The sequence below is a fragment of the Bactrocera neohumeralis genome, unplaced genomic scaffold (assembly GCF_024586455.1).
Source record: "Bactrocera neohumeralis isolate Rockhampton unplaced genomic scaffold, APGP_CSIRO_Bneo_wtdbg2-racon-allhic-juicebox.fasta_v2 cluster09, whole genome shotgun sequence".
Taxonomy (NCBI): Eukaryota; Metazoa; Arthropoda; class Insecta; order Diptera; family Tephritidae; genus Bactrocera; species Bactrocera neohumeralis.
This window is the reverse complement of record NW_026089622.1, coordinates 11,127,126-11,153,948: the sequence shown is the minus strand read 5'-3', so window position 1 is coordinate 11,153,948 and position 26,823 is coordinate 11,127,126. Positions and strand designations below refer to the sequence as shown.

At 38.1% G+C, this 26,823-nt stretch overlaps 1 protein-coding gene and 2 long non-coding RNA genes across 7 annotated transcripts in view; all 3 read left to right on the top strand.

Moving 5' to 3' along the window:
* Positions 1 to 3,302: 3,302 nt before the first annotated feature.
* LOC126764490 (uncharacterized) lies at positions 3,303 to 5,116 on the top strand. Its single transcript, XM_050482198.1, has 2 exons — positions 3,303 to 4,584; positions 4,649 to 5,116. The coding sequence occupies exon 1, from the start codon at positions 3,479 to 3,481 to the stop codon at positions 4,412 to 4,414; it is 936 nt and encodes a 311-aa protein (XP_050338155.1). The 5' UTR covers positions 3,303 to 3,478; the 3' UTR covers positions 4,415 to 4,584; positions 4,649 to 5,116.
* Positions 5,117 to 11,279: 6,163 nt separating this feature from the next.
* Positions 11,280 to 16,359, top strand: LOC126764524 (uncharacterized). The gene is made up of 4 exons (XR_007668042.1): positions 11,280 to 14,217; positions 14,285 to 14,302; positions 14,369 to 14,406; positions 14,464 to 16,359. It is a non-coding gene; the product is annotated as an uncharacterized LOC126764524 (long non-coding RNA).
* Positions 16,360 to 23,234: 6,875 nt separating this feature from the next.
* The window catches only part of LOC126764515 (uncharacterized), a 36,686-nt gene continuing 33,097 nt past the window's right edge, over positions 23,235 to 26,823 (top strand). For all 5 annotated transcript variants that reach the window (XR_007668028.1, XR_007668025.1, XR_007668024.1 and 2 more), the window contains exon 1: positions 23,235 to 26,789. This is a non-coding gene — a long non-coding RNA (uncharacterized LOC126764515). The remainder of the gene's footprint in view (positions 26,790 to 26,823) is intronic.

The following is a 26,823-nucleotide window of genomic DNA, read 5'->3' as shown; positions in this document are numbered from 1 at the left end:
CAAACTTACCTAAATAGACTACGACCCAAAAGATTTAAAAAATCCATAGATACAATAGGAGAAGTCTGAAAATGGATCGCGGGAAATCCCGATTATGAAGACTTAGTAATTTTAGATAATCAAATAAATAATATAATAAACAATAATAATAATCAAGTAGTAATAAATAAAATAATTTTTGATAGGATAAATAATATTACGAGAGTATCAAATAAGATTTTAAAAACGGTACAATCTAATGAAGATGTACAACGCAATTTTGCCATAGAGTTAAAATATAAATTAAAGATTGTAAAAGAAGAAATTATTAATATTGATTATGCGATTCATTAGGCCAAAGCCGGAATCGTCAATTCGTATATTTTATCAAATGAAGAACTAGCATTAGCAAAATCCATTTTTATAAAAATAACTTCACATTAAATAATGTAGAAGAATCGCTAGAATTTGCGAATATAAAAGTAGCCTCAAATGAAACAATGTTATTTTATATGATAGGAATACCATTAATAAACGAAGAAATTTGCGATTCAATTGTAATCAAACCCATAAAGAAAAATAAATATATTAATAAAATTCCCTATGAGGATATCGTAACATGTAGTAAACATAAGGTATTTGGAATAAAAAAAAAATGTAATGAAAATAATCATATAAGAATTTGTAACTATAAGAATATGATAGATATTAGTAACACTACTTGTGTCCCGCAACTACTCAGAAGCGAACCAGCAGAATGCACTCAAATAAATAACCAGCACATACCATCGATAGAAAACATCTTCCCTGGCATCATTTTATTAAACCAGTATAATGGCACAATTCAAATTGATAATCAGAAAATAAATCTTGTGGGATCATACGCCGTTCAATATCGCAATTCCACAGTTTTAATCGACAACCAAAAACACTCCTTTAATGAAATACTAACTAGCAAACCATTACCCGCAATCCTACAGTCAAATATCCCTTCGAACAAAGAGGAAGAAATTCTAAGCCTTGAGATGATGAAGGAACTCCACATAAATAACACCAATCATTTACAAACACTGCAGACAACCCACACAGCAGCTCTAATAACAAATTTTTCATTAGTAGTTATTTGCCTGATCAGTCTAGCAACAATAGGCACTGCACCAATCATAAGGAAGAATTGCAAGACAAAACTAATAGAACCATCGAGCTACAATGTAAACGTGAATGTGGCCAATAACAAAGAAGACACATCGGAAACTCCCACGTCACAAGTGCCAATAACCCTAATAGTTTGAACAAACGAGGACGTTCGTTTTTGACGGCGGAGGAGTTAGCAACACTAAAGTTAACTGCCATAAGCAGAATAATGCTGGATAAGCAATTAACCAAATAACATCCGGCACGCGCAGTCAAACTACAGCCAGGTTGACCAACAATAATGCAAGCATTGCAACAATTGCAAATCAACATCCGGCATTCGCGGAACAACGCGACACAAGTAAATAAGTTAATAGTGCTAGCATAAGTAATTTTTAAGTTATAAATAAGGGATAAAGAAAATTTGTAATTAGTCTTAGCAGAACGTTTGTTAATAAAGGTCATTTTGACCAAAAAAATAATTTTTTTTGTCGTTTTAATGTAACCGGCAATAATTTATATCTTCTCTCACGGTGAACATATTGCGGAAAACCAACAAAAATTACGCGGGTTAATATAAAATTCACCACACTACATAAATATCGCTTCAAAGTCCACTTTGGCATCCATCTCGCAATACCCCTTGTTATTTGACAGTCAAAAACAAGCAGGATTGCATATAAAGCATAATACATACATACATCTATACATATGTATGTACAAAGTGCACTGATCTCTAAGGGTTAGGCAAAACAATTTTTCTTGTCTCATACGCAACTGCCCATAGCTTCATATGTGACAACCCACACCGAACAAGACGAACGTGCTTTGACTTGTTTGAAGAGCTGTTGTCGAACTTGTCATGTATTTTCATACAGCCAACGCACACCAAATGCGACAAAACCGTCTTTGTTGTTGATACATACATATGAATGTACATGCTAAGCTACGGCGCAACCCACACCGAATGGAACAGACCCGACAGAAAAACATATTTCGTTGCATATAGCTGAACCGAAGGTTTTCTTAGTCAAAATTGCGCATTTTCTTTGTGCTTTTATTCTGCATATAAGTTGTTAAAATGAACATTGACGCGGAGGAATTTGTGTTTTTGATCGAGGCAAGGAGCCTAATATATAATTACAAAAGTATGATAGCATGATAAAGTGATAATCGAGATTTCATTATCCGTCATTTACATATTTTTCAAATACCGTATTTGTGTGAAATTTTATTCCGCTATCATCATTGGTTCGTACATGTCATCAGGGTGTTAAGAAAATATTATATACCGAATTTCATTGAAATCGGTGAAGTAGTTCCTGAGATATGGTTTTTGGTCCATAAGTGGGCGACGCCACGCCCATTTTCAATTTTTAAAAAAGCCTGGATGCAGCTTCCTTCTGCCATTTCTTCCGTAAAATTTAGTGTTTCTGATGTTTTTTTTTAGTCGGTTAACGCACTTTTAGTGATTTTCAACATAACCTTTGTATGGGAGGTGTTAGTGGTTATTATCCGATTTCTTCCATTTTTGAACTGTATATGGAAAAGCCTGAAGGAAACGACTCTGAAGAGTTTGGTTGACATAGCTATAGTAGTTTCCGAGATATGTACAAAAAACTTAGTAGGGGCCGGGGCCACGCCCACTTTTCCAAAAAAATTACGTCCAAATATGCCCCTCCCTAATGCGATCGTTTGTGCCAAATTTCACTTTAATATCTTTATTTATGGCTTAGTTATAGGTTATAGGTTTTCGGTTTTCGCCATTTTGTGGGCGTGGCAGTTGGCCGATTTTGCCTATATTCGAACTTAACCTTCTTATGGAGCCAAGAAATACGTGCACCAAGTTTCATCATGATATCTCAATTTTTACTCAAGTTACAGCTTGCACGGACGGACGGACGGACGGACAGACATCCGGATTTCAACTCTACTCGTCACCCTGATCACTTTGGTATATATAACCTTATATCTGACTCTTTTAGTTTTAGGACTTACAAACAACCGTTATGTGAACAAAACTATAATACTCTCCTTAACAATTTTGTTGCGAGAGTATAAAAATAATAATAAATAAATGTTATATATATACATATATACATACAAAAAAAAAAAAATATATATATATATATACATATTCATATATGCAACAACAACTACATCAACCAAATTGACGACAACAGCGACGACTAAGTACATGAACTATAGAATCCTATTACGGAATCCGAAGAAGACGAACTACTTGCCTCCAGCCAGGAGACGAGTAAGAGTACTACCGGACATACCAACCAAAGTATACCGGTAGATACAGCAGTGTAGCAGTACCTCAGATATAAGGGAGGAAGGGTCCACCTCCAAGGCTGCCATGAGCATCAACCAAAGTACACTGGCGGCTAAAGCAGAGAGCAAAAAGAAGCGCAAGAAATCCCAGAATCAGCTGAGGAAAAACCGGTACCAGAGGGCGGTCTTCATACTAGGGAATATAGCCAAAGACCAGGCAGCCGGTACCCCAGTTGATGAGGCTGAAACAAAGCGCCTCAAATCTATCGTAGAGGAATATGAAAGCTACCTGAAAAGGAAGCAATCACAACCTCAAGAAGAGAGCAAACGAGAGAGCTCTTCTCAGAAAAGAAATCGCTCCATCACAGAAGTACCTGGAACTCAGCCCAAAAAACCGAGGCGAAATGAAGGTGAACACAGCAGCACAACAACGGCAAGGCATTTCAGCGATGTAGCCAGGGATAGCCTGCAGGTGGCAATCATAGATGGAAATTCCTCCTCTCCGAGCACCATACAGGAGAGATGGGTGGAGATCGACGTCAGGGGCTACAGGGTCATCAAGTGCGCGGACCATGCCTCGCTAGATTTCCTGACGGGTAGTGTTGCTAAAATTACCAACGCCTTTGTAGGCCTCCAATTGAGGCTTATACCCGCCAGGGACATTCCGAAAAGACCTCGTACTCGCATTTGGCTACCCCCTCTAGAGGAGCCAGGCGAAAAACTCCTGAGGTGCATTAAGCTGCAGAACAAATCTATACCTAGTATAGATGAGTGGCAGCTCATCAAGGAGGAAAAACCGAATAAAGCAAGCAAGCCAATACTAGTGGCCATTTGTGATGAGTCCATTGAGGCACTGAAGAATACTGACTACAAAATCAGCTTCGGAATCCGCAAGGCCAGACTAAAAATCTTCCAAGGTGACAAAGCGGCTGACGAAGACGACACGGAAAAAGGTCGACGACGCCAGGCAGTTGCCAAGGAATGTGGGCATCGAAGAAATCCGAGATGCCCAATAACATAAGATGCGTACAGATAAACCTGCAGCACTCGAAGATTGCTAAAGCGAATCTGACAACCCTCGTGAACGAGGGGGGCATCGACATCAGCCTAGTACAGGAGCCCTGGGTCAATGAAGATACCATTAAAGGGCTAAACAGCAGCAACTATAACCCGTTTTACACACGGAACGAGGTAAACCTAGGGCATGCATTCTTATCACTAAAAGTATAAATGCATTTCTTTGTCCTAATTACAGCACAGCAGATATCACAGTGGTAAAGGTGGAACAGAAGGAAAAGCCCTTCGTCTAGGTCTCGGCCTACTTGGCCCATGACGAAGACATACCACCGGCCCCGCTCACCAGACTAGTAGAGGAGAACAGGAAGGATGATGTCCTAATAGTGTGTGATGCGAACGCAAGGCACACCGTATGGGGAAGCTCCAGCATAAACACCAGAAGTGAGTCACTCTTGCAGTATATTCTGAATAGTAATTTAAGTATATGCAACAAAGGCGATAAGCCAACTTTTATTTTCCCAAGATCTGATAGGTTTCCGGGGTGGGAGGAAGTACTTGACATCACGCTATCAACAGACACAGACAGTCTCGTTGTGGATAACTGGAGGGTATCCGATGAGCCATGATCACTCCTGGATACTCTTCAGCATCCACGAGAAATACAGTGCTTCTCTCACATACCGGAACCGTAGAAGAACGGCATGGGGAAAATTTACCAGTATAGCAACAAAATACCTTGAAAAGGGAGGCAATAAGAGTATCAGAAATCCTCAAGAACTAGATTCAGAAGTAGAGAAGTTGGAAAAAATCTTAACCACAACTTTCAATAAATCTACTCCGCTAACAGTTTTGAAAAAGAGAAAGTCTCCCCCTTGGTGGAACAGTGAACTCAAGAATTTGAGAACACAACTAAGGAAAGCTTTCAATGAGAGTTTTAGAACAAAAATCTGGCAGTGATATAAAGATATTATAAAAGAATACAAAAAAGCAGTCAGGAAAGCTAAGAACGACTCATGGCGATCTTTCTGCCCATCGATAGAAAGTTGCAGAGAAGCCGCTAGGCTGAGTAAAATGCTATCCAAACATCACATTAATACTGCCTACATTAGGGCGGAGGGAAGTGATTGGACCTCCTCGGCAAAAGAGGTAAACGATATAGTGTTGTTGGTATCAGGTATGTTTCCTTCAACAGTCAGGGAGATTATGGAAAGAGCACTTCGTAGGTTAAACCTATGGGCTAAAAACAATGGTCTAGGAGTTAACCCGAACAAAACAGAACTGATCCTATTCACAAGCAGAACCAAAATACCTCAGTTTTAACTTCCGGTACTAAACGGTACAACCCTCACTCTATCCCCCACAGCTAAATACTTGGGGTGGAGATTGACACCAAACTGTCCTGGATAATAAATATAGAAAAAAGAATAAACAAAGCATACATGGCCTACTATACTTGTAAGAAAATCGTCAACAAGAATTGGGGCCTCAAACCAAGTATAATCATGTGGATGTATACGGCTGTCATAAGACCTATACTTACATATGGAGCTCTGGTATGGTGGCCAGCGCTAAACAAACAATACAACATTAGAAAGTTAAATGGAGTGAAAAGAGCAGCATGTGCGGGTGTTACGGGTGCAATCAGGTCATGTCCGACTGATGCGCTCAATGTGATCCTGCATCAACTACCAATGGACATTTCTATTCACAAAACAGCAGCTATTGCGGATAAGAATAAAATAATTGGGAGGTTGGAATCAGCAGAACTACGGACATAGTGTAATCCTAAACAAGCTCACCATTAAATTAAATCAGACTATATTCTCCCAAAGCTGGATTTCAATAGACACTTCCAGGTGAGGATACCACCTAGACGAGAATGGTGAAGAGGTTCAATATTAAAGGAAGATACCACCTCGACGGGTCCAAAATGGACTGCGGAGTAGGCACGGGGGTATTCTCCGCTGATCTAGGCATATCTCTCTCTATACGTCTACCGAACTCGGCTAGCATCTTCCAAGCAGAAGTACTAGGCGTGGAAAAAGCCTGCGAAGTTCTATTAGAAAACCACGGGAATATAAATAAAGCAACTATATTTACGGATAGCCAGGCGGCCTGGTAAAGACAGGAGCTTTCCTCAATGAATCCGAGGCGGAGTTAATACCAAGCCCGCTAGAATCGATCAAAGGAGAGATCAATAGACAATTTCAACAAATTGCAAACAACAGGTGGAAAAACATTACAAAATGCGTCATAACTAAACAATTATGGCCAACATATGACGGGAAAAGAACCAACGACTTATTAAATAGGTAAAGAAATAGGTCAACAACAGGGCACTGACCATTTGGGGAACATGCGTCCAAAATGGGTATGCCCTACAACGACATCTGCCGTGGCTGCGGAGTAGCAGGGAATAAGGAAACAATCTTCCACTTTCTCTGTGAGTTCCCAGCTCTAGCACAGATTCGACACAAAACACTCGGAATCCACCAAGCACCAAACCTTGAATGGATTTCCACCAAAAGCATATCGGACATAAGTAGTTTCATCGAAACCTCAAAATGGTTTGAGAGAGAAGGTGAAACGTAATAGCAGATACAGGAGGTTCTACGAATAGTGTATCAAAATGGCACATCAAGTGCTAATTGAGCCCGACAGGGCTGCACTCCTACCTACTTACCTATATATGCATATAGAAAAAATAAATTTTCTGCGGTTATTACTTACTAGATAAAACCAAATTGAACTAAATACTGAACACGCGTAATTTACGTAGTTCGCTTGAAAAACTGTTATTAACCTACAGGAGTTTTCGGTTTTCGGCTTCACTTACAATTGAACGCGTTATTGTTATATTAATTTCGTTCAAAACTCTTATTTACGCAAAAGAGGTCGCGTCCAAACACATAAGTACATATACTTGTACATATATACGAAAATATTTTGAAAGCTCGGTTATCAAAAGCCATTGGTTTTATTGATTCTCTTTGAAACTCTTGCATACAAAAGAGTTTTCTATTCTCTATATTATATACAAAGCAATTTCTGTAAATCTACCAGTCTAGCTTACACAGACTTTTAGACATTTTAGACATTTTAAATTATTTCAAAACATTTTCTAAATGAGCTCAGATTCAAAAGAATCTAAAGCAATACAGTCACTAAAAGTTCCGAAAATGATTACAGACGAAAAAATTCCGTGTACACCTGCAGATGCCGCACGCTCAAAGCAAGGTGCTACAAAACAAAAAAGGATGAAAGATATCTCATACACCAAATTTATTTCTGAGAGTGACAGTCTAATTCGATACTGCACTCGATTTTCATCTTCACCGATTCAAGACAATTCTGAATCGGTATTAGAAATCAAAAAAGAAAGTTTGAGCAATTTCTGGACACATCTCCAAGCTGCGTATGACGCAATCGTAGAGTCTGACGAATCAGATCAACCTGAAAATTTCAAATCTTCAGCATACTCCAAATATGAAAACTGCTTAGACTAGTACGAAGAGACGAAAGCTATGATCTCCTATCAATTGAATTTAATTAAAGCAATTGCACCTGCTCCACAACCGAGAGTAGAGCTGCCACAAGTTCAAAGCCAAGAGGCGAGTTCAGGAGTCCACCTCAAGGTGCCCGCATGTGATACTGAGATTTTTCATGGTGGTTATGAACAATGACCGTCCTTCCGGGACATGTTTACAGCCGTGTACATAAACCATCCAAAATTATCACAAGCGCAAAAATTGTATCACCTCCGATACTAAGCAAGCAGGCGTAATAATCAAACAGTTCGCTCTTAATGACGAAAATTTCAACTTTACTTGTCAAGCTCTGAAAGCTTTTTACGAGAACGAAAGAATATTAGTCGACAAACCAGTCACAATATTAATGAATTAACTAAAAATTCAGAAAGAAACAAGTGAAGAATTTATAAAACTTCAATCCACTGTTTCAAATTGCTTGTCGGTTCTAGCGACACAGAATATTCCCACAGACAATTGGGACCCCGTTCTGGTAAATATATGCACATCCGCATTACCAGAAAAATAGTTACTTTTGTGGGAGCAATCGCTCTCATCGCGAAGAAATTGCCCAACGTGACAGCAAATGAAAGAATTTACTACTACCCAATATGAAATTGCAGAAAGGGTAGATTAAAAACTGGTCAGAACTAAACACGTTCAACATGACCTCAATCGAAGCTTCATTAGACCCCAAGCGAGTAACAACAACAACTTAAATCGTAGTTTTTTCAAAACACAAGCATTCACATCCGAACAAAACAAAAATACGTCATGCGAACCTTGTAAAGGAGGGCACAGGCTGAAATCTTGCTAGAAATTTAAAAAACTAAATTATAAAGAAAGAAACAATTTCGTAAGAACGAAAAAACTTTGTTCCAACTGTTTGTCAGATGCTCATGGGCTTAAAGATTGCGAAAGCAAATTTAATTGCGTTTATTGCCATAAACGACATAACTCAATGCTTCACATTACAAATTTTTCCAGCTTCGCTCAAAATGACGCTGATGGTAAAAGAGCTGCGGGATTAGTTGCAACAGCAAATCCCGACTTACAAAATTCCGAAAATTGCCAAGAAGCACCATGCTGCTCAAAGGCTTTAAAAACTCACACGCTACACAGCGAAAACCAAAGCAGTGTATTATTACCCACAGCAGTGGTCTCCATCGAGCACCGAGGAGAACTGTTTAAACTTAGGGCCTTAATAGACCAAAGATCTCAACGATCATTTATAGCGTCTAGGGCACAAAGTAGGCTACAACTGCCAACAAAACTAGCTAATTTTGAAATTACGGGAATGGGCGGAAGAGTAGTACAAAACTCAAATAAAATCTGTCCCATTACCCTAATTCTCCCTCAAGCGGATAAGCGCGTTCAAGCAAAAGCTATTGTCTTACCGCAACTTACCAACATGCTTCCAAGCCATCATATAGATAGCAAACATTGGCAAAAGGTTACACCCTAAAGTTAGCAGATCCCAACTGCAACACTCCCGCTCAAATAGACCTTCTATTAGCCAGCGATCTTATCGCAAATTATACTAGAAGGTGTTGAGAAAATCACAAATACACTTCTGCCGCAAAATACCATTTTCGGATGGGTCCTAAGTGAACTAGTTGCGGAACCAGTCACAACAATGACAACTCAAGTTGAGGAAATCTCAAACGAGTACCTCAATACACAACTGAAGAAATTTTGGGAGTTAGAAGAACTCCCCCTCATATCAATCACAACCCCAGAAGATCGATATTGTGAGGATTTTTACAAATCCACAACTTCTCGATTAGATAATGGCCGGTACGTCGTACGACTACCACCAAAGCCAGAATTCCCCCACAAACTTGCCTTAGGTCATTCCCGCACCTCTGCTATCCAACAGTTTTTAAGTATGGAAAAAAACCTACTTAAAAAAGGCGAGGTAAAACCAGAATACGATAGGGTTTTAGAAGAATACCTAAATTTAGACCACATGGAGGAAGTCAGCTAAATGACATTTTATTTATGAGACCCACGCTTCACTCAGATTTAATGCTCCTCATACTAAACTGGCGTATATACAAATACGTTTTCAATAGGGATGTTGAAAAAATGTTTCGACAAATAGTCGTACATAAAGAGGATCAAGATTTTCAGCGAATTATTTTCCGAAAATCTCCCAGTAGTCCACTACGCGACTTTAAATTAAAAACAGTAACCTTTGGCGTAAACTGTTCCCCATACCTAGCCATTCGTACACTCCACGAATTGGCAGAAGACACAAAGTCAGAATTTCCTCTGGCAACACAAGTGTTGAAAACACAAACGTATGTGGACGACATTCTGTCTTGAAGCCACAGTCTTCCCCAGGCATACGAGTCACTAGCACAAGTGACACAAGCACCCAATACAGCAGGGTTTCCGTTGAAAAAGATAACGGCGAACCACCCTAATATTTTAAAGGACATACCTGAAGAAAATCTATTAGACACTAATTTCCTTAAATTCGAAAAGGAAAGCACAACCAAAACTTTGGGGATACAATGGAATGCGATATCTGACCAGTTTTCATACACTAATGAGTCAATATCCGCACTATCAGTTATAACAAAGAGGCAAATTTTATCCTCGATGGCAAAACTTTTCGACACCGCAGGATGGCTTTCGCCAATAATGATACAAGCAAAAATTCTAATACAAGAATTGTGGCTAGAAGGAACTGACTGGGATGAACAAGTGAAACCACTTCGTTTAGAAAAGTGGTCCCAGTTCGCGGGTAATCTGAATGATATCTCACAGATACAAATCCCATGATTGATAAATTATGCCCCAGAGCACAAAGTAGAACTACATGGCTTCTGTCATGCCACTGAAAAGGCATATTGTGCCACCATTTATGTGAACACACAATCCGACACAGCGACCACCAGTCACCTACTAGTAGCTAAACTAGTATCCATGGTGCAAACGCATCTAAATATGGCAAAATATAAATTGTATCTCTGGTCTGATTCCGAAATTGTATTAGCCTGGCTAGAAAAACCTCCACATGCATGAGAGACGTATATTTCCAATCGAACGTCTCAAATCCTTGACCTAGATATATCTGGCAACCCTTCTCGTGCTCAGCTGTGAATTTGGTGCTCTGGCGAATTTATTTAATTTATATTTAAAACTTTATTGTGAAAATTTCTGTATTAAGTGATCTTTTAAGATAAGTATCAGTGTTATATTGTGCTAGTGAAGCAATTGATTTTACTTTTATTCTGTTCTGGCTAATTTTAATTTATTGTGCCGAGTCATTTTCAATTTGTTTTTGTTGCTACATTTTAAATAGTGCAATTGTTAGTGTTAATTTATATTGCTTACTTAAATTTCTTTCTTGTTTTTATTCATTTCCATCTTTGTCCACAGCTGATCGCGAGTTTCTTACTTTTCGTGTGTTACAGTGCATCTCAAACTGCTCGCTACATTGGTTTTTATCTTTGATAACTAACTATTTTATTGCATTCATTTGTTATAAATATTTTTGTCATCGCGCTTTTTACTTTTATTATTTAACATTTTTTATATTTTTGTTTAATACTGTTTTTGTTCACTATGACTTGTATTTTTCCGAACTGCTCTGTGAAAGGCGAGTAGGAACGCTATGTTTCTTGTTGGCTTTGTGATGGGCTTGCCCATCTTAAATGTGCTGGACTGACAGGTAAGATTTTGGATTCCATTCTTGACAGTAAGGGCTTGCGCTGGTCTTGCTTGAAATGCAGACTAACTGAAATTGAATTGTTTAAAGTTTTTAAGCAGGCGCGCAATGGTTTCAAGGAGATTGGTCGAGAGCTTGAAACCCTTACTGGTGGAATAGTCCGCTATGGTTAACAGAAAGTCGAAAAATCGACTCCTTTCACACGACATTGGATGATACTGACATCCTTGAGCGATTTTCATCATACCCCCGAGCTCTCAGGGTAAACGCTTCCATGATAAATTTCATCAAGCGACTCATAATTAGAGTGAAGGGAGAACCCCCGCTGTTCTCCCAAGGCGATGTATTGACGCACCTAAACCTAGAAAAGGCAAAGGTCGCTCTTATCACTTATACTCGTCGCGCCACTTCAGCTGCGATATGTCACTACTAAGAGAATCGAAGCCGATTGACAAAAAGGAGCTCACTCTTAGTACTAAATCCATTTCTGGATACAAAAGGTCTGCTTCGTGCTAATGGTTGGCTTGCCAACTCTAGCCTGACATATAACGAACGCCATCCGCTAATAATACCAGAGAAGACTCGACTTGCAACACTGCTACTCAAGTATATACACATACTAATGTTGTACGCGGAACATCGCCTAATGCAACATATAACCCGCCAGGAGTTCTATATTCCCCGACTTAAGCCTCAAATAAAAAAGTGCATTTTCATGTGCAATATCTGCACTATGCATAAACAGAAGATGAGGATGCAGATTATGGCAGCACTTCCACCGGAACGCTGCAACTTCGCTCTGCCATTCACTATTGCAGGTGTAAATTTTGCTGGGCCTTTTCAGATAAAGGCGTCCATGCTAAGGTCTCCCACACTAATGAAAGGCTACGTGGCTGGCTTTGTATGTTTTACGGCAAAAGCAGTGCACCTCGAACTATGTACTAATCTGACAAAAGAGGCTTTCCTGGCGGCATTTGCTCGCTTCGTCGGTTTTCCGTCCAAACTTATGAGCGACAATGGAAAAACTTTTATTGGGACTCAAAAAGCCACAGAAAAACAGTTTGTGGACTTTATTAAACAAGTCTCCCCTGAGATTGTACAAAAGTACGCTCCCCATGGCATTAATTGGCAATTCATCCCTCCAAGAGCTCTATGGGAATCAGCGATAAAAAGCTTCAAATCCTATTTAAAAAAGGTAGCTGGAAACTACTAATTTAATTACGAAGAGTTTACAACACTATTAATTCGCATTGAAGCCGTTCTCAATACACGGCCACTCACAACACTCTCGCAAGATCCCTCAGATCTCACAGCCCTAACTCAAGGCACTTTCTTAAAGCAGCACCCATTCTGGCCACACCTGAGCCAGGCGTGGAGTCGCTATCCTTATTAAATCGATGGGAGAGAATTAAAATTCTCCATCATAATTTCAGCCGCAGATGGAAAGAAGACTAGTTAAAGGACCTCCACATGAGGTATCTGTGGAAAACATCAGAAAATGCGCCAAATCCTGAAGATTGTGTACTTATTAACGATGATTGTCTCCCACCTACAGAATGGCGGCGCGGCCGCATAGCAAAGCTGCATTACTATTCCGACGGTCACATACGAATCGTTGATATCCGTACGCAAAACGGAACGCTGACCTGACCGCTCGTGAAGCTGTGCTTTCTGCCAACCTCCGATGATCGCGAATCCGCAAACCGCAAACAACAAGCCGATGTTCCCGCGATACAATTAACTAATTAAATAAAACGTTAAAAAACAAGAAACACGCTAATACCAACCGTTAAAAATAATATTCCGTAAGCAATTAACAAAAAAAACTAATCACAATGGTCGATCAATACGATGGCCCATTCATGCCACATATCGTGGCACGATTGCTCATATCTAACCATGACAGATTTATAATTAACAATCTCCTTTATACATAGTAGGTTACCATGGACCTAGATACGCCAGTGTTAGCCACGCCAATCGTTCGGTCGGCTACCAGCGTGCAACGCACCGGGCCTACCCCAACCGGGCCTACCGAGCTGCAGTTGCAACAGCACCGGCAACAGGCAATCGTTCATCACGGGGGATATTTAGAGGAATGCGACCGTTACAACGACAGCAAGTGGCCCAGGCACATGCGCACTGTCTAAACTGCCTATCGCAGACGCATAGGCATCAAAAGTGTGGGTCGAGGGGTTTATGCCAAATCTGCAACAGACCACATCACACGCTGCTTCATCGAACCGCGATGCGCGATGTGAATCGGTCACCTATACCTCGCAGCCACGCAACAAGGCATCAACCCGGAAGTCGAGCAGTGCATCAGCGGGATGTCTAAATGAGTCTCAGACCCCCTCACAATATTACACTCCCACACCACACACATTACATACACCACATCGTCATTCACCACCACATCTTAACTACACACCACATCATCATTACATTCCACATCACACGCACACAAATACTACAACATCACGATTTCAACATACCCAACAAAGGAACAAAAGGGACGGACGCAAGCATCAAGCCTCGCTTAAATCCCGCATCTAACCGCTTATCCATTTTCGTTGCGCATATTAATTTTTTCCATACAAGGTAAGTGCCGCGAAATCTTTAACGTGCTTATAAACTAACACATTATTACAACTGGCCTGAAATGAAGAAGCAGTTCAAAAAACTGGTAAATATGGTATTGCATTATTTGTAATAAAAATAAATTCAACGTCACCCGAAATTAATTCCACAGCCCAATACCGCAGAAAGAAAAGGGACAACTACATCTAGGTAGATATTTTTATGCTCAGAAATAGAAATTTATTACTTATATCGACGCATTCTCAGAACTCATTCTTCTGAAATCATTTGCTGGTAAAACTAACATTGATGAAAAAACTTTAGAGCTATTGCAAAGCCTTCCCGATGTAAAATAAATAACGTCACTGCTGACAATCATAACTTCGAAGGTGTAGATAATTTCGTCTATTTTGGAACCAGCTTTAACAGCAACAACAATGTCAGCCTGGAAAATCCAACGCAGGATTGCTCTTGCCAACAGGTGCTACTTCGGACTAAGTAGGCAATTGAGAAGCAAAGTCCTCTCTCGACGAACAAAAACCGAACTCTATAAGTCACTCCTAATACCAGTCCTGCTATATGGTGCAGAGGCTTGGACGATGACAACAACTGATGAGTCGACATTGCGAGTTTTCGAGAGAAAAGTTCTGCGAGTGATTTATGATCCTTTGCGGGTTGGCCACGGCGAATATAGCATTCGATGGAACGATGAACTGTATGAGATATATGACGACATTAACAAAGTTTAGCGAATTAAAGACAAATCTGAAAGTATTCGACGCAGTACCCGCCGGGAGAAGCAGAGGAAGAGGAAGACCTTCACTCCGTTGGAAGGACCAGGGTTCTCTTGGCGCCACGTAGCGAAAAGGAAAGAAACGACCGGCGCGCTGTTGTTAAGAAGAAGAAGAATAGTTACAGATTCGTCCACAAAGTCCTTTAATTTGTTCCTAGCTAAAAAAATTATAACATTAACTTTAATAAAATTTTTGGCATGGACATTGGCCGACATCATTGATTACACAAATGACGAATAAAGTATGTATAGTACGAAAGAAACAAGTTGTAATATACGATACTCTTGGAGACATATTCTACATAACAAGCTTAACTTATTACACACCATTATGGCACGAAGAAAAACAACAATATACTCTCACGCAGTTTCTTTCGAAACGGAATTAGACCCTAATAGAGTAATTTTTTTCACTGAAAAGAAATATAGTAAAGCGAGGCCTTAAATAAATACTTCTAGGTACAATTTCGAAACAGATTGCCGGAACCCCAGATCATGACGACTTCACATTGTTATCAAATAAAATAAACAGACAGTTTACATTATACTCTGAAACATTTAAGAAAATACGACGATTGAAAAATTTAGTAAAGACTACTGCAGGAATTTGCCACAAAAAAATTGTTTGAACATATAGAATGAAACTTATTATTAATTATTAATGAACAAAATAATTTATAAAGCAAAACTTTGGCAAAATCAAATATCTTACATCCTCATATCCTTCACAATGACGAGACAAAAGAAAACTTTAAGCACGTATTAAAACTCTTGACAATAACCGACCTTTTAGACGAACATTCAAAATAATTTAAGATTCAGATAAAGAAGTCTTTTACATCAAATATCCAATAATTAAAAAATTTAGTTAGCACTTTTTGAGGCAAGATCAATCTCAAATGATAACGGCAAAATTTTTATTATAAAACAAGTAGCTTCCTGCAACAACTCTTTCACACAAAATCTTCATCTTCTTTATATATAAAAAGTACATGTCACGTTTTTGACCGCGCCGGACTCTTAAACTACTGAACCGATTTTAGTAAAATTTAGCACACTATGTCCGGTTCGAACCAACTAAGAAGATAGGATAGTAAAAACAATTCAAAAATAAACAAGTAAGGAAGGGCTAAGTTCGGGTGTCACCAAACATTTTATACTCTCGCATGGTAAAGTGATAATCGAGATTTCATAATACGTCATTTACATATTTTTCAAATACCGTATTTTTGTAAAGTTTTATTCCGCTATCATCATTGGTTCCTAATGTATATATTATACAGAGAAGGCATCAGATGGAATTCAAAATAGCTTTATATTGGAAGAAGGCGTGGTTGCGAACCGATTTCACCCATATTTCGTACATGTCATCAGGGTGTTAAGAAAATATTATATACCGAATTTCATTGAAATCGGTTTAGTAGTTCCTGAGATATGATTTTTGGTCCATACGTGGGCGACGCCACGCCCATTTTCAATTTTTAAAAAAAGCCTGGGTGCAGCTTCCTTCTGGCATTTCTTCCGTAAAATTTAGTGTTTCTGACGTTTTTTTTTAGTTTGTTAACGCACTTTTAGTGATTTTCAACATAACCTTTTTATGGGAGGTGGGCGTGGTTATTATCCGATTTCTTCCATTTTTGAACTGTATATGGAAATACCTGAAGAAAACGACTCTGTAGACTTTGGTTGACATAGCTATAGTAGTTTCCGAGATATGTACAAAAAACTTAGTAGGGGGCGAGGCCACGCCCACTTTTCCGAAACAATTACGTCCAAATATGCCCCTCCCTAATGCGATCCTTTGTGCCAAATTTCACTTTAATATCTTTATTTATGGCTTAGTTATGACACTTTATAGGTTTTCGGTTTCCGCCATTTTGTGAGCATGGCAGTTGGCCGATTTTGCCCATCTTCGAACTTAACCTTCTTATGGAGCCAAGGAATACGTGTACCAAGTTTCATTATGATATCTCAATTTTTACTCAAGTTACAGCTTGCACGGACGGACGGACAGACGGACGGACGGACAGACAGACATCCGGATTTCGACTATACTCGTCGCCCTGATCACTTTGGTATATATAACCCTATATCTGACTCTTTTAGTTTTAGGACTTACAAACAACCGTTATGTGAACAAAACTATAATACTCTCGTTAGCAACATTGTTGCGAGAGTATAAAAATACAGTGAAAGCTCTTATAAATGAAATAGAGCGTTCATTTAATGGACCGAACATCTCCACTAACAATGCTGCACATTGTTAATGTTTATTAAGTACAATCTGTTATGCAGACAACTCTATTGACTGGACATAAAAATTAAACCTCAAGTACAATCCCTTGGATTCTTATACCGATAAAATCGTTTTCGCCTTCATTCGTAAATAAAACTTTCACTGTATTGAATAATTTTTTATATGTATGAATAATGGTGTAAAATTTATACCACAGCAACGCGTGGATGGATCCCGTAGTATAAAATAAAATGAAGTAAATTTTTTGTAAACTAAATAAAACTGAAGCTTGACTTGTAAATCTTAAAAATAACAAACCAGCTAATTGTACAAAATTCAAATAAAACAAGTAAGGAAGCAACTTGCAACTTGCAGGAATCAAAGCAAGGGAAATACCTTAACCCTTAATAGCCTGATTTTGTTTTTGAGCTCAAAAAAATATATGTTATAAAACTTACGATTCTGAACAAGCTTTGTTCTATAACTTTGTTTGCAAGTGAAATTTACCTCAGCTAGGTAGAAAAACTCTGGTTGGTTCCTAGCGGAACCACTAGGCACCCGAACTTCAAAAATAAACAGGATGAATTAAAAAAAAAAACATTTTTATTTCGATGTTGGTCAATGTTTTTGTGTGCTGTTGCATGTCGATTTGTCTTTTTTATTATAAGACAAGGATATACAGGATACACCACAGAAATATATACTACACCATTATTGGCTTTAGTAATGAAAATACAGCAAAGCAGTTTTTTCTGGTTGTAAAACACAAATGTATTCCACATTTTCGACATCGTACTTTTGTACGAGATGTGCAATTGGGATTCTTACATCGCGGCTTTCCCTCCTTCACATACTCTGGTAAATGCCCAACGTTATCTAGGCGAATGTCACCTGGTGGTAGCGGACCAGACATGAGGCGTTGACGTTTTGCAGATATTTGCACAATGGAATTCGTGAACGGCGAATAGTCCCAAGTGAATAGATGCCTTGTGTTCGCAAATATACCATCAACGGAATCAAGTGTAATAATTGTCAAAAAAAAATTGCATGATTTACAAATCGCGGAACCGAGCGGGCTAATCTGACACTAATATTTGCTGACGCACACAAGTTTGGTTCATTGTCTTGACGGTGGTCGTCATCGCCGGAATAAATTTCAAATCCGTAGCAAAATCCGGAATCATCGCACAGTAGGAATAATTTATCACCCCATGAGTGTGGCTTATCTGGCATGTATTGTTTCATATAGTGCTTTATTTTCGTCGCACAGATTTGCTCGTCAACACATAATCTTGCTCGCATTGGAACCTTTTTGAAGTTCCTATTTAGTGCCGTGAGTATTGGGCGTATTTTGTACAAACGATCATATCCCGAATCGTGTTGTGGTATTTGTCCATACATTTCAACTGCCTCAGAGACCCGATTACGTCTGCAACTGCGCGCAGCATCCGATGATGTTGATGGCAGTTGCTGGCATGACGCGGAAGGCTGCCTGTCACGATTAGAGCGTGGCATTTCATCGTTATTATTAAAATGCAAGAATTGGCGAATTTTATCGTAGCCATTCCTTGGCATGCAATCCATGATTGGCTTGAAACCATAGTTACCCCAATATGATCGAATTCCGGGATATTTATACACCGACATATAATAACTGATTCCCATTAAATGTTTTATTTCATCAGGCGTGGTGTTCAATGGTTTTTCAATGTTTTGTTGTATTGGGTACAAATTGCTCTGTTCCACAATATTTGAAATAATGTCGTCTGACATAAGAAATGTAAAAAACTGAAGCGGCGAATGCAATGCCAATATCTCCGGTGTCAAAGCCTCATCACCTCGAAATCTTATCCAATTAGCGTATAATTGAAGATTTCTTTTTCGCCACAACGGGTTTTTTGAATACATCAGACTCTTTGTCAATCCATACGCCTTCAAACATTGTGGCATACTCTAGCCATCGGGCGTGATCACCTACAACAACTGGCTCTTCTGCAACATCCATGCCTAATAAAAATCTTATTTAGAAACAAAAAGCTTTCGTATAAGAGAAAAGGATATTTTACATTGATTTGCTACCCTATTGTCTTCTATAACTGGATTGCCGATATCTACATCTGCAATATCTGCCACATTCTGAACAACAGCTAAGTCAGCAATGTTCTGAACATCTGCTACTTCGTCTTCTAAATCTTCACTACGCAAAGCAGCACTAAAGTCAAAATCGGGGTCTACATCACGGTCATCAGCAGAAAAATCGCCGCCGTCTTCGCTTTCCGACAACGCAATAGAATTAACGAACTCGCTTAGCTCTTCTTCAGTTCGAAAATCACGTATTTATACGAGACATTGCTGAAAAAACTACAAAAAAGCCATAGTATAACCATTTTGTATATACTTTCATATTTGCAAAATTTCATACTCCGGGTGCCTGACGGTTCCGCAAGGAACCAACCAAAAAATCAAACAAATAAAATTTACTTACCTATAAAACTTATCTTAGCTTATTTACACTATTATTTAAACTTTGAGATTTTTTCCCGTTCCGATTTTAACGAATTATTCACAAAAAAATTATTGCAAAAACGCGATTTCACAAAGTTCACTAAAAATGTGGTAGATGCACTCAACTCAATACAAACATGCCAACTGACGTTTATTACAAGTGGGGATAGAATTAGCATATGGCGCATGAATCAATTAATGGTCTTATAATGATAAGCAAATTCTAAAATAAAATTCGTTAAACAGAATTTTGAATTTAAGTGGTTGGTTCCTGGCGGTACCAGTGGGTTATTAAGGGTTAAGATGTAAAACGTTAACCATATATAAACATACATATACTACATATAACTCATATATTGACAGTCACATAAGTGTTGTAGGAAAAATGATTGATTTTGCCGAAAAAACATTTGTTCTGTTTTTTTTTAAAGTCCTGTATACTTTGAAAAGCTCCTTGTATGTAGCGCAGGCTCTCGCTCCTTATCTTTTCATACATATGTAAGTTAATGCTGCCCACCAATAATATCAACACGCACCTTTGCTGCTGGCAAAAATTGAACTCTCTTTATTCAACAAATTTACTTAGGTTTTATAATCAAATTTTGCTTACTTACTAAAAACTTACATATGTACGAGTCCTTACTAGCTAGAACTTATTTCTATACATCAAATAATCATAACGTAAGCTAAAACCAGTGCGAACCTCAGTTTGGTTGTGAAACGGCTCACATTGCGGCGGCACGGTTTCCGCTTGTTATAGTGCCGACGAAATGTGTTTTTGTTATTGCAATTTTTGGAAACTAATTTTATTTGATTTAATTTTACTTGAGCAATGCAAAATATTGCTGAATTAGATTTTACTTACAAAATTGTCTGTATATTTTGTATATGTGCTAACTTTAATTTTATTTGATTTAATTTTACTTGAGCAATGCAAAATATTGCTGAATTAGATTTTACTTACAAAATTGTCTGTATATTTTGTATATATGCTAACTCTCCCTTTCTTAAGCATCAGCGTCTCGCTGATAAAATTTCATTTGCTACTGAAATCTGTGGATAATCTACTATTGGTGGAATAAAAAACGAATTCCTATTTTTTGGTTTTAGTATGATATACAAAGCTAATGATAGTGTTATTGCAACAAGAATTGCTACGAAGCTTGAGCTAACTGAAAGAATGTTTTTTGCTGTTATGCGTTCTAGCTTATTTACATTATTTAAATGAAGTTGATGTAAATAGTTTAGATCTAATTTAATTTCATTTTCTGTTAGGTTATTCTGAAATATTGCGGGTAAGACCTGGTAGGAACTTGTTTGATCGTTACGAGCGGGCTGTTATATTCGTAAGTGTCTACCGTCGCAGTCGTCCAGTACGGTAAGAGTCTAAAAGATAAAAGCCTGTTAGTTCCTTAAATGCGATTTATGAATGTTTCTATTATTTTTAGTAGTTATTGTTACGGTATTGTTTTTAGCGACAGTTTCTTTTATAAAAATAGGTTTAGTTTTACCCTTAATCTGTTTGTTCTTTTTAAATACAGTATCACCTAGTTCGTAATTCTTTATTTTTGATCTCTTTTTGTTATGATAACTTAACATATTTTTTGGGTTTCTGGCTATTTCATTTCGGAGGTCAGAATTAACTATTTCTTTAAAGTTTGTTAGATCTTGGAAATTAATTATCTGCGTTCTTCCAAAGAAAATGTCGGCTGGCTTTTTTTTCGTAACTGAGTGTATAGTGTTATTGTATCTGTCAACTGCAATGTTGATGATTGCTTTAATAGAGCATTCAGAGTATTCCACTTGGAGGCATCTGGTTATTTCAACAATAGTGGAATGCACACGTTCTATTGCACCATTAACCTCACTCTTTTGGGGTGGTGCTAAATAGATCTCTATTCCTAATCCTTCTAAATAATTCAATGCTATTGGGCTTATAAAGCTGCCCTCGTTATCCATGACTAATGTCTTTGGTACAGTAAAATAGTGAAGAAGCTTTATCAGCTTATCCCTGATATGCAATACTGATTTATTCTTGATTGTAAAAAATTTCGCAAATTTAGAGAATTTGTCAACGCACGTAATAAACTTTTCACCGCATATTTCTATAATGTCTATATGCAGTATTTCTGTTGGGTATGAAGGTATGGGAGTTGCTTGTAACTTGGGTTTTTGTGGATGTCGGTCGTATTTATTACATCCACAAATTTCACATGACTTAGTATATTTTTTAATAAGTTTAGTCATCTGCGGGAAGTAATATCTTTCCAATATCTGGTTTTATTTTCCTTACCGTTTCGATGAGCTCTTTTGTGTTCCTGTTCTATTATTTTAAATTTAACTTCCTCATCAGGGATATCAGTAACCACTTTCTGTGTTATCCTGATACGAAATTGTGAGAAATATTCTTGGTATACCTGCTGTAATAATGAAATATATTTTTCGTGGATTTTAATACCATTGATTATATTTGGATTGAGAACGCTTTTTAAGATTTCAATTAGTTTTTCCTTATTGTAAGCTTCACGTGTAATGCGGTGCCTGTGGTACCTTGGATGAGGTTCTTCGTGAATTATCTTTTTAATAGCGGATATCTTTTCAGGATCTGGCAAAATACCTTCTCCTGTAACGATATGCCCTAAAAATTTCACTTTCGTCTTGAAAAATTTGGATTTTTCTAGATTGACCTTTAGATTTGCTTTACACAAGAGCGCGAATACATCTTTAATATTGTTTAGATGTTCTTCTTTAGCAGGACTTCCCTATAAGAGGTTTGAGAACGTCATTGATCATTCTCTGAAAAATGGAAGGGGCATTTTTTAAGCCGAACGGCAACCTAGTAAATTCGTATTTACCATTGGCTGTTGAAAAGGCTGTCTTTTCTATGTCCTTTTCCTTCATCCTGATTTGGTGGAATCCGGATGTAAGGTCGAGTGTGGTAAAATAACTTCACTCGCCTAAGCTAGCAAGAGTGTTGTTTATATCAGGTATTGGGTAGGAGTCAGGTGTCGTTACTGCATTTAGTCGTTTAAAATCGACGACAACTCTGTACTTCTTTTCCCCTGTCGGTCCTGATTTTTTTGGTACAATCCACAATGGTGGGTTATATGGGCTCTTTAAAGGCCTTATTACACCATTGTCCAGAAGTTCTGCTATCTGTCTTTCTACCTCACTCCGGAGGTTGGTTGGGTAAGGGTATGATTTTGTATAGATCGGCTCTTCACTTGTTGTTCTTATTTCTGCTAACACGGTTGTATTGATTGTCCCACTGTCAGAGACTGGTCCGAAAAGTTCCGAGTACTTATTTATTATTTCCCTAACCTCCTGTTCATGGGTCGTTTCTTGAATATTATTTATTTGTTTTGATACTTTTTGTTTTAGTGGCAGTACCACATCCCCGAGGGTTAGCGTGTCATTTTTTCTGTTTATAATCGCTCCCAATTCTTTGAGGGTATCATCACCTATGATGCCATCAAAGGACTTTAAATTAGGTAATATAAAGAAATCAATCTTATTTGTTATACCTATACTTTTAAAAAATGATCCACACAGTTTATGGGTTATTTTTACTGGACCCGCGGCTGATTGGACTTCAAAAGGACATCTAAGTTTACTGGAATTCCTTGAAAGTTTTTCACACACAAAATTTTTATTAGCTCCTGTATCTATAAGGAACTTTAAGGTACCCCCATTTTTTAAGGTGAGTTCTAGATGGGGTAAACTAGAGAGGCGTCTGTCATAAAATTTATTTCTTCGCACTTTCCACCTTCAGTAAATTCTTGGTCCTCTGTTTGAATATTAAATAATTTTGGGTGTTTCCTAGGAATATTTGAAGAACTGTTGGATGGCTTTACTAAAGGTATATTTACCGGTCGGTTCATATAATTTATTTTTTGTGAATGTATTGAAGGGTCTACCTCCATCGGGACCGCAGGCTTGGGTTGGGTTGGCCTAGGTGGAGGTAGCACTTGAGTTTAAATATTTTTATTATAGATTTGATTTTTTTCGAACGAGTTTAATTCCTTTGGTACAAATACTTGTTTTTGGTTCATTTGGTTTCTTTGCGTTTGGCTTAAGCTACCTATATTCCTTGGGTTGATTGAATAGTTTCTTAGGTTAATGTTTTGTATTTCAAGACAGGAAGCGTATGCTTCGGGTAAGTTCTTGGGTCGTTGGATGACTAGCATCCTGGATAGTTCACCGTTTAGGCCTCTGATAAATACGACAAGGGCTCGGTTCCTATAAGTTTCTAGTAGCACGCTACTAGTTTCTCTGGAATAGTCCTGTCCCTTTATTTTATTGATTATCAAAGATAATTGGTGATTAATTCGAGCATAGAACTGCTCTACGCTAAAGTGCTTTTGAGATAAGGATCCTAGTTCGTGTTCTAGGATCCTTTGGTCGCGTTTGTCTGCGTAGTGCAGTGACAAACAACTCTTGATTGTCCCCCAGTCGTCATCAAATATATTATATGATATTAAGGCCGTATCCGCAGGACCTTTCAATTTTTGCCTAATGTGCCGTAAGATGGCTCTATAGAGTGGCTTCGTCCTTATCACCTCATAGTCCTGTAAAATAGATTCTACATTGTGGATCCAGGAGATAAATTGGATCGGGTCTCCTTCGAATGTCGGTAGGTTCTTTAAACTATCAGGCAATCTGCTAATTTCGGCTAGGTCTGCCTCTGTTAAGTGAATAAGGTTATTTGATTTATTCTATTGTTCAATATCTTAGCTTGCTCGATTTGCGCGCTTATAGCGCCTGTCAAGTGTGTGATGGCTTCTTGTACTTGCTCCATACTGAGGCTCACCAGTTTTTACAATTTTTTCTATTGCTAATTGTTATAATCTTGCTCTTATTACAATTTATTTTAAATTGCTCAATACATAAATTTGATTACAAAAAGGTGAATAACTTAATTTTAAATCTTACAACAGTATCGGGAGTATCAGCTTCTGCATCCTGATTTCGGGCGGTCCACTTGTTCCTTTTTGAGGTGTTTTACTCCGCTACTTGGGACTTGATGACGTCACAGTTCAGGATTTGATTGTTGTCTTGGTGGTTTTGCACTTTTGTCTACACAGTTGAATATGCTGCGAGAATAATTTTCTCAGTTACACAGTTATTATTGTCGCATTAGAGTCACTTTGAGCACTTGGTGTTATGTCAGCTTTTCTACGTTGATTCCTTCTTGTTTAGGGGCAACAATAGTTTTTATTAATGCACAGTTTTGAGTCTCTTTGAGCACGTTTTTAGATAACAGCAGTTTTGTTAAGCTGCTTAGTTACTTACACGCGGATAAAAGAAGTTTTATCAATGTGCGTTTAGAGTTACTTTAAACACTTTGTTTAGATAACAGCAGTTTCCTAACGCTGTTTTTTTCTGCTCGCGGGCAACAACAATTTTATCAATGCGCGATTTTGAGTTTTCTAACGCTGCTTTTTTCAACCGATATAGACAATTTAAATTTGAAGTCTCGGGCGTCAGTTAATGCTGCCCACCAATAATATCAACACGCACCTTTGCTGCTGGCAAAAATTGAACTCTCTTTATTCAACAAATTTACTTAGTTTTTATAATCAAATTTTGCTTACTTACTAAAAACTTACATATGTACGAGTTCTTACTAGCTAGAACTTATTTCTATACATCAAATAATCATAACGTAAGCTAAAACCAGTGCGAACCTCAGTTTGGTTGTGAAACGGCTCACATTGCGGCGGCACGGTTTCCGCTTGTTATAGTGCCGACGAAATGTGTTTTTGTTATTGCAATTTTTGGAAATTAATTTTATTTGATTTAATTTTACTTGGCATCAAAATATCGGTAACATTCGTCGGTGCTGTGGAATCAGCGGCTTCAACCACAACCGCTACCTCGTCCGTTAGTCGTCGCATCGTCGTTGACCATAAAATACACTTGTAAAAATTGTGGCTGTTCATTAAGTATTGGCAACAGAGATCCAATTTTGTGGTTTTCTTGGCCCCGCACTGTGAACGTCGTGGAAAATAATGATACCATATGAAAGCATTCGTTGTATTTTTTTACACAGTTTAGGAACTGTCGAGATTTATCAGTTTCACCCGTGGCTACTGTAATCCAATGTTGCGTTCTATTCAAAACCACATGTTTCAAATACGCTCTAAGAATTTCAGACCCCTGACCTATACGCTGTGCGTTTGCCTTACTCCGAAAAGCTGTTTCATCAGATGTTTCTGATGCACCCTGAGAAGCTATTTGCATAGCATTTCCCCTGACGTCAAGCATAAACTTGTACAAAAGTTTCTCTAGCTTAGACTTCTGCCTGAAGTGCAGCTTGCTCACGTCTAAGAAAGATTCCATTTACGTTGCGAATCATAACTAGGTACTCAAAAAAAAATGTCAAAAATAACTTAAACCTAAAAATATGTATGAAATATGAATCTATCGAAACAGCTATAGAACTTGTGGCTAAAATATTGCCACTATTAATAATTTTATCTAAATCCAGTTGAATAACAAAAAATAACTCAGTAATATAATTGTATGTATGTACATATGTGCAAAAGTGTTTAATAGATGGTTTAACAGATGATTTCCGTAAATATTGAAGTGATTTGAGACGCCCACTAGAGGCATGCCATAAACACGACTATGAACATGGATCACTCATGGCAGGGATGGGCACATTTTTAGCCCGCAAAGTTGGCAAAGTGCGCACGAGGGCTAGTTGAGGGGAATATCAGTTTACGGAGGGAAGGGCATAAGAAGTTTCGAAAAAAAATCAATTACGTTTCTCCGTAACTTAATGTTCATCGAAGAATCAGAGATAAAGAGATGTTTAACTCCTCTCTCACTGGAAGTGAGAGAGCAATTGCTAAACGTCAAAACCACCTAAACTTCGACAGTTGATCGAGTTCAGGAGGTTTTGACGTTTAGCAATTGGAAAAGAGGGACGACCAGATCAAAATCTCGCCAAATTATTATTCGAAGGAAGACATTTTTCATTTTTTGTCTCCATTTGTAACGGCCATTAGTTCGAAGAATAGCGAAAGCGGAGCAGCACGTAAGTTAAAAGATGTGAGTATATTTTAACTTTTATTAAATAAATTTG